This window comes from Marmota marmota, unplaced genomic scaffold, assembly GCF_001458135.2.
Source record: "Marmota marmota marmota unplaced genomic scaffold, marMar, whole genome shotgun sequence".
Classification (NCBI taxonomy): domain Eukaryota; kingdom Metazoa; phylum Chordata; class Mammalia; order Rodentia; family Sciuridae; genus Marmota; species Marmota marmota.
This window is the reverse complement of record NW_026000026.1, coordinates 6512814-6521860: the sequence shown is the minus strand read 5'-3', so window position 1 is coordinate 6521860 and position 9047 is coordinate 6512814. Positions and strand designations below refer to the sequence as shown.

Sequence of the window (9047 nt, the reverse complement as noted above, 5' to 3'; positions counted from 1 at the left end):
GAGTCCCCCCCCCCCCCAAAGAAATCACTAGTCCTTTTAATATTTTGAGATGGGGTCTTGTAAAGTTGCTAAAGCTGGCCTTGAATTTGCTATACTTCTGCCTTAGTCTCCCAAGTCACTGGGATTACAGGGAAGTGCCAAACATCCAGCTAACCTTTCCTTTGAAAATAAGAAATGAACAGCTTTTCTGGAGTTAGCGCAAGACTTGGTATGAGTCAGGCATGGTGGTGCATGCCTGTAATCCCAGTAGTTCAGGAGGCTGAGGCAGGAGGATCAAAATTAAGAGGCCAGCCTCAGTAATTTAGCAAGACCCTAAGCAACTTAGTGAGACCCTGTCTCAAAATTTAAAAAATAGGGCTGGGGCTGCAGCTCAGTGGTAGAGCACACGTGAGACACTGGGTTGAATCCTCAGCGCCACATAAAAATAAACAAATAAAATAAAGACATTTAAAAAATAAAAATCAATAAAGAAATTCAAAAGGCAGGGGGATATAACTTCTGGTAAAACACCTGTGGGTTCAGTCCTTGGTACAAATAAACAAACAAAGCTAGGGTTGAGCCAGGTGCAGTGGTGCACACCTATAACTCCCTGACTTGGGAGTCGACAGCAGGAGACTGCAAGTAAGAGGCCAGCCTGGGAAACCTAGCAAGACCTTGTCTGAAAATAGAAACTATAAAATGCTACGGGATAATTGCTCAGTGGTAGAGCACTCCTGGGTTAAATGACTAGTACCACATAAACATAACAAAATAAAAAAACCCTAACAACTAGGTTTAAGATCAGCCCCTATTAGCTGTGTAAACCCTCTTTCCTGTAAAAAAGGAATTAACATCTTTTTCAAATCTTATACAAAAACCAAGAACATGTTTAGGAAAGTAGCTTATGCACTGAAAAATGAAATAATTAATTTAATACCTATTCAAATCAAAATGTGGATCTCTTTCTTTAGAGATACATAATTACTTGGGTGAAATAATATGATGCCTAGGATCTGCTTTTAAATATTCCTACAAAAGTAGGGGAATAGGTAAAAAACCCAAAATATTGGGTAATTGTTATACTTACATAATGGGAGTTCATTACATCATCTTCTCTACTTCTGAATGGTTTGAAAGTTTTCAAAATAAATGCTGCCTCCATAAGAAAAACCACTCTACTAAATAACCCTTCAAGCATTTCAAAATTTACACAAAAATTTAAGCAATTTTAAAATACTAAGTTATTTAAAAATATCTCTTATTATTCCATACCTTAAAGAGATTAGTCAAAGGCAAGGCAAAGGCATCCAGAACAAGCTTAATTTCAGTCCATAACTCATTTGACTTAAATTCATGACGATATCTAGAAAATTAAGGTAAAGTAGATAAATTTACAAATTTTGTTTACTCACTTTAGGTCTTCAAAGACGGATGTTCATTAAACATTTGAGTAGACAGACATCTATGACTAGATGGTTTCCTGAAATTCAAAGGGAATTCTTGGTTTTCTTTTTAAAGGAATCAAAACTAATTATTTCACAGGCAATAGCCTAATATAAAATAAACATGTTACTTGAGAAGAAACCAACATAATAATGAACCAAAAGATTTATGCTCTTAATTTAGAATGGTATTACTCAAAGGAGTAAGAACAGTCACAAAAATATAACTACATAGCAAATATCATAGAAAAGGCATATAAAGAAAATGAATTTCTACATTAATACCTTTTAAATAATGAATGTGCAGTACGAAGGACTCCATTAATAACATGGAAATCTCCACTCTGAAAGCGATTCACCATTTCTGTCAACAAGTCGGGCCATTTCTGAGGGAAATCTTCTCTGCCAATAATACTAATAGCATCACTCAACTGGGGAAGGAACAGATGAATCAGATGACTGTCGTACCCAGGAGCCTACCTAAAAAGCAGAGATACATTACCTGCTTCTGAATTTGCTCTGGGCTGCTCAGCATCAGGTGCACGATGTTGGCTTTAATGGCTACTCGATCAGCTTCACAAATTTTGTTCAGCTCATCTTCAACCTAAAAGAAAACATCAATGAGTACCATGAAATCCACATTCATATATATAAGTCTGTAGGTAAAAAACAGAATACTTTTAATTTCCCAGTTTTCCAGGGGTGGGGGGGGAAGGTAGGCTGTTTTCCTTAGTTTCCCTCTACATAAATGGGTCACAAATTCCTTTGATAATCTGATGAAAGCATGAACCTTCTCCTCCCTAAAATGTACACTCCTTCCCAAATTTAAATATTTCAAATATAAATAATGAGGTTCTCTGACTGCCTAATGCCAGTTAAGAATTTCAGTTCTGGGAAGGAGGGTAGCTCAGTGGCAGGAATGAAAGAGGCCCTGGATTCAAGCCCCAGCACTACCAAGACAAAAACAATTCAGTTCTATATATAAACTAATCAGCAAAACACATGGTTAAGATTCTTTTTTAATATTTTTTTAGTTGTAGATGGACACAATACCTTTATTTTATTTGTTTTTATGTGGTGCTGAGGATTGAACCCAGTGCCTCCCATGTACCAGGCAAGCGCTCTACCACTGAGCTACAACCCTAGCCCTGGTTAAAATTCTTTATAGTCATTTTTAAAAGCTTCAAGTAAACTTTCACCTTATTAGTTAAAATGCATCTTAGACTGAATCACACAAAGAGGTTCTAGAATTCTCTAGTTTTATAAACCAAGACAGAGAGACTAACATGCCTAAGAGTAGAGGAATGGACTTTTAAGCAGACATTTTGAGAGTTACCAAATCATTTCACCTATATGGTAATAGTTGACTGACTATAATTGTTTTGTGAAATCTTCTATAGGATCAAGAAAAAAGATCCTAAATATTTAAGCAAGTTTAAAGCTGACTTTTAGAACTGAGAATTTTTGTCAATTTTAATGGTTTCTCAAATCCAGAATTATTGATGTGCGTGCGGACAAGCGCACGGAGTACTGCACACATGGTATAAGTTAAGGGAGTGGCAAACCACTCCCCAGTGCTAGGCATGTGAGCGACAAACCGCTAACCCCTAACCCCGTAGGCACAGCCCTGGGCCAGAGGCTGCACGTTGTATTCCCTGCACTTGCTCCATGGCCCGCTCTTCGTTGTAGGAACAGTTGGCCAGAAATTCTATTGGTGGCTGCCTGTAACCTGCTTAGCTGCTACCTGAGTATATTTACATGGTAACTGTGCAATAAAATCAGACCTGCTTCCTGCTTGGCCTCCGGAGGTCTTGATAGCGACTCCGTAGCCACACTCTCCTCTACCCTGTTCCATGGACCTCCTCGCTGGACGAGAGAGAGCCCATGCACATTGATATCTTGGACCAGATAACTCTTTATTGTGAGGAGCGACCTTGTACACTGCAGGATGAACAGAAGCAGGCTTTGGCCTCTACTCACCACAGGCTAGTACTGGCCCACAACTATGACATCTCCAGATATTGCCAAATGCCTCCTAGTGGGCAAAACTACCCTCATTTGGGAATCACTGTTGTGTGTGAAGGTAGGGAAAATTTATTATTTCCCTATTTCTTTATTCATAATTTCACGTAAACTGTTAAACTTGTAGTACAAGAAAGTTTCCCCGTAATAAATTAGAACATATCTCCATATCCTACAAGACATAGGGCAATCAAAATCTTTTACCAAAAATTAAAAATCTAGCCGGGCATGGTGGCGCACGCCTGTAATCCCAGCAGCTCAGGAAGCTGAGACAGGAGGATCAAGAGTTCAAAGCCAGGGGCTGGGGATGTGGCTAAAGCGGTAGCGCACTCGCCTGGCATTCGTGCGGCCCCGGGTTCGATCCTCAGCACCACATACAAACAAATGTTGTGTCCGCCAATAACTAAAAAATAAATATTAAAATTCTCCCTCTCTCTCTCTCTCTAAAAATAAATAAATAATAATAAAAAAAAGAGTTCAAAGACAGCTCAGCAATGGCAAGGTGCTTAAAGCAACTCAGTGAGACCCTGTCTGTAAATAAAATACAAAATAGGGCTGGGGATGTGGCTCAGTGGTCGAGTGCCTCCGAATTCAATCCCTGGCACCGCCCCCACCCCCGGCACAAAAAATTAAAAATCTAAATTATTTTGCATTCCATTGGGGGGGCTTTTTTTTTTTTTTTTTTTAAGATGGAGGTTTCACAGTGTTCTTAGGCTGACCCTGTCCTTCTGCCTGTCTCCTAAATAGTTGGTATTACAGGAACATACCACTATACTCAGCTTAAAATTCCAATATGTGATTTTTTTCAGTTTTAATTTTCCCAGTCCACAACATCAGTTACTTCAATTATTCATTTAGACTCTCTTCTCACATATCATCTCTTCAATAGGAAGTGACCTAGAGTTAAATTTCAATCATAAAGGAGATTTAAATCAAGTCATACCCTTCAGCAACCTGTTATGAGTTGAAAGAATCAGTAAAAATTCAAATGAAGTAATTTAAATTTTGGGGAACAGGTCCTATTTAATTTTAATCTGTGTCTCAATCTCTTAAGAGCACTGGTTTTTATAAATCTTAAAAACACACATACACAAAATACGTACAATTCTCCAGTTCCTTTTAATATAGTTTTTGAATGTTACTGAAGCACAAACTTTGATGACATTATCTTGGGACTTCTCCAATAATGTTAAAAGCAACAGTGGATAATTCTGATTTCCTTCTACAGATTCAAGAAATTTCTCAGCTGTAAAAGAATTTTCATGTTAGAAGACTTGTAATAATCAAAATCTTTGCACTTTATATTCGTATGAACTATGTAGATCTTTAAGTAAAAGGATCAAAAAATTTAAATATTAGGATATTGTCCCTTAGAACCCACTGAAGGTCTATAGGGCCTCATGTTTCTTATCTACTACAATGTTTATATGGCATTATATAATGCTTCAATTTCCAAATCACTTTATCATCCATTAATTCATCTGATTCTCACACAACTATGAAATGTCCCACTGGGACGATCACTTCTTGTGAAGAAGCTGCTTCCCAAAGAGATTAAATAACTTTAAGGTGAAAGCCATATATTCTGTCTTGTTCTAGAAAGGATTATTATTAGTAATATTAATACTAACATTTCTTTTATAGGACTGGGATGAAAATCAAATGAGTTAATTCATGCTAAAATTTATTTTTAGCCACGTGGTTCTGGTGTGGTGCTTTACCCATATACATTATTTCATTAAGTTATCACTATTACCCAGAAAGGTGGTAGCATCTTCATTTTACTTATTTATTTATTTATTTTTGAAGCAGGGTCTTGCTAAGTGGCTGAAGATGGCCATGGACATTTAATCCTCGGTCCTCAGCCTCCTGAGTCACTGGGATCACAGGCGTACACCACCAGGGGCTGGGGACGTGGCTCAAGCGGTAGCGCGCTCGCCTGGCATGCCTGCGGCCCAGGTTCGATCCTCAGCACCACATACAGGCGTACACCACCAATGCCCTGATATCCTCATTTTGCAGTCAAGGCCATTGAAAGTTTGAGCTAAGAAGCTTTCTTCACTGAAAAAGTTTTAGTCTAATCTTAATTCTATCATATCAGCCCTAAACTTAGTCCTGAGTATTAGAAATGAACTTACACCAAGATTTTATCCAGATATTTTCAAACCATTTAACACTCTGGGATAAATTTCCAAGATTTATTTATCTCAGTGAAAGACAGTATTTGTTTTAATTTTTCCTACTGTTTCATAAGGAAATAACCATTCCCAAATTCCAATAATTTTTGAAAATCTCCACCCTTACTCTTTTATTTTCCAGAATTCAATAGCACCACTTAACATCTTCCCTTTTTCTGGATGGAGTCCCAAGAGTTTAACAAACATCCTCAAACCCTTCCCTATTTGTGTATATTATGCCCTTCTTGAAGAATGAGGATTGGCGATTTGAAAATGTTTTCAGGAGGGAATATTACTGTGGTTTTGTATGAGTACAGGTTTTGGTTGTCTGACTACCTTTTTAAGGGTCAGCATTTCATATAGGGCCAACACACTTTATTTATGATTTGGGTAAAAGCCCAAATCTCTTTACTAATTGCAATCAATACTGTGGAAGCAATCTTCTCACAAGTTTGTCTACTCCTTTCCGTGTCCATTTCCTTCAACTTATAGAATACTGACATGTTTCCCCATATTCAAGAAGCCTCAATAGGTCTTCCAGTTCATCCATGCGACTGTCACATTCAGTTGAAGTACCTATAAACTAGGATCCGTACACATTTCCATTTCCAGAACACTCTATAAAGATATTGATTGCCTAGCATATGTAAGGCCCTGGGTTTGACCCTCAGCACCAACAAAATGAAGGGGGGGGGGATTATTTCTATACTTTGTCCTGGATTCATAAAGCATAGTACCCTAACCTTTCAAAGAGATACATACATAACTCTGTGTATGTGTGTGTGTGTATACACATGTATACATACATACATTTACATCCATTTATTTTATTTTTATAGTGCCAGGGGTTGAAACCACGGCCTCAAGCATGCTAGGTAAGCACTCTACCAGAACTACATCTCTGGTTGCTAAAAAAAAAAAAAAAAAAAAAAATTTATTCAGCCTTGCATGTGCTAGGCAAGTGCTCTACCACAGAGCTACACCCCCAGTTCCCTAAAAATATTTTTTAGTAAGCAGTGTTGTCAAAGGTTTTATGAGAAATTCTAAGAAGATTAAAGTCATTAACTTACCTTTACTCAGAAACACATTATTTCTTTCTTTCTTTATTTATTTATTTTTTTTTTTAGTTATCGGCAGACACAACAACTTTGTTGGTATGTGGTGCTGAGGATCGAACCCGGGCCGCACGCATGCCAGGCGAGCACACTACCGCTTGAGCCACATCCCCAACCCCCACATTACTTCTTTAAGCACTAATAAGAAAATCAATTTGCCTTCTCAGAAATCACCCACATGCCTGAGGTGGTGGTAAGCACCTATAATCCCAGTGGCTGTGGGTAGGAGGGCAGGTGTGGAGGGATGCCTTGTCAGAAGGATCACAAATTCAAAGCCAGCTTCAGCAACTGAGACCCTAAGCAACTCAGTAAGACCCTATCTCTAAATAAAATACAAAAAATAGGGCTGGGGGGATATGGCTCAGTGGTCGAGTGCCCCTGAGTTAAATCCCCAGTACCCCCTCAAAAAAGAGAGACACAAAGTCTTCTTTATGAGCATGACATTAAGAAAGTTCTGGGTCTGGGATTGTGGCTCAGCGGTAGAGCGCTCGCCTAGCACGTGGGAGACCCTGGGTTTGATTCTCAGCACCACATAAAATAAATAAAATAAAGATATTAAAAATGTTAAAAAAAAAAAAAGTTCTGAATAAGCAAGTTAGAAGTATTTCTGGTTAAAATGTCTTACATCAAGGACCACCAACTGACTGCTCATAAGACCTATCTGTTCTCCAGAAGCAGTGTATTTAGTTTTCACTGTCTCAAATTATTAATTAAAAATAAATAAAAATATGTATGTATACACACACACACACATATCCAGGGGCACTTTACCCCGAGTTATATCCATAGTACTCCTTCCTAAGTTTTTTTAAAATAATTTTTTTAGTTATAGGTGGACACAATACCTTTATTTTATTTATTCATATGTGGTGCTGAGGATTGAACCCGGTGCTTCACATGCGCTAGAGGGCACTCTACCTGAGCCACAATCCCAGTCCCTCCTTTTTAAATTTTTGACAGGGTCTAAGTTTCTATAAGTTGACCCTGAACTTGTTACCTTCCTGCCACAGCCTCCTGAGTCACTGGGAGCACACCACCATTTCTGGCCTGTTTCTGTTTTTTTTTCCCCCCCTGAAGTTAGTTGCTATCATTTAAATGAGAGCTAGATGGGATGGTGCATGCCTGTAACCCCAGTGAATTGGGAGGCTGAGGCAGGAGGATTTCAAGTTCAAGACCAGCCTCAGCAACTTAGCAGAGCCCTAAGCAACTTAGCAAGACCTTGTCTCAAAATAAAAAGAAAAAAGGGCAGGGTATGTACGTAGCTCACCGATAAAGCACATTTGGGTTCAATCCCCAGTACCCTTTATCAAAATATGAGGACACTTCATATAAATATCCTTATTTTTCAAGCAAAGTTGGAAATGTGATCTTATAAAATTGGCTTGAATCTCCAGATTTAGCTGGTTCCAAATAATATTTGTCCCTTAACCAGGGCATGTACTGATAAGATGTTACCAGTCCCAACTTGGCTGATCTCCCTCATTTATCTTCACACCTGACTCCTATTGAACATCTGTGGTTGAAATTCTAAGCTTATATGGAGTGTGTAATGGAAACTGGTGAAACTCAGGAAGGGAAAAAAAAATCTAGGTCTTAGAAAAGATACTAATTAAGTAAAAATGCACAGGAGGATAAAGAGACAAGATCTGATTATTTGGCTCTATTCACTTAATCACTTTTTAAGCAATTACTCTTATCTATGCCTAAATATTTTACCACCTAAGGTAGGCAGGTTTTAAGCAAGGCTTTTCAGGAAAGCTAAGGGACAAAGCATTCTGAACAAATACTTTTCTAAGCATTCTAAGATAGTACCTTTATCCCAGAAAATGACAAGCAAAAGCGATTTTACTCAAAAACAAAGAAATCATGAAAACACCACGAAATAGCAGTTATAAGCAGCCACTCACTACACACTATAAACTAAGCAAAAGCATCCAAGTGCAAAACTTTCATCTTCTGAATTTACAACCAATCAGATAAAGATTACCCTCAACTCCCTTTAAAGAATTAATCAGGGGCTGCGATTGTAGCTCAGTGGTAGAGCATTTACCTAGCCAAGTGTGAGGCACTGGGTTCGATTCTCAGCACAACATACAAAGAAATAAAAAAAAATAAAGGTCCAACAACTTAAAAAAAAAAAAAGGAATTACTCAACCAGAAAGCAACATTTATTCTCTTTACCTGGTCGTCTGATGGCAGGATCAGGATCAAGGGTCTTTTTTAAATATTCTGTTAGTGTTTGCAGATTTGCATCACTGAGCTCCATTGCTATAGAATCTTAAAAAAAAAAAAAAAAAAAAAAAAAAAAAAAA

General features: G+C 38.0%; 1 protein-coding gene across 1 annotated transcript in view; it reads right to left on the bottom strand.

The window, feature by feature from the left end:
* Positions 1–9047, bottom strand: part of Cse1l (chromosome segregation 1 like) — a 42819-nt gene that overhangs the window by 23970 nt on the left and 9802 nt on the right. Inside the window, exons 2-6 of the mRNA XM_015479355.2 lie at positions 8917–9012; positions 4547–4689; positions 1924–2025; positions 1707–1852; positions 1252–1342 (exon numbers count right to left, since the gene is read on the bottom strand). Coding sequence (XP_015334841.1) covers positions 1252–1342; positions 1707–1852; positions 1924–2025; positions 4547–4689; positions 8917–9012 — 578 coding nt within the window. The remainder of the gene's footprint in view (positions 1–1251; positions 1343–1706; positions 1853–1923; positions 2026–4546; positions 4690–8916; positions 9013–9047) is intronic.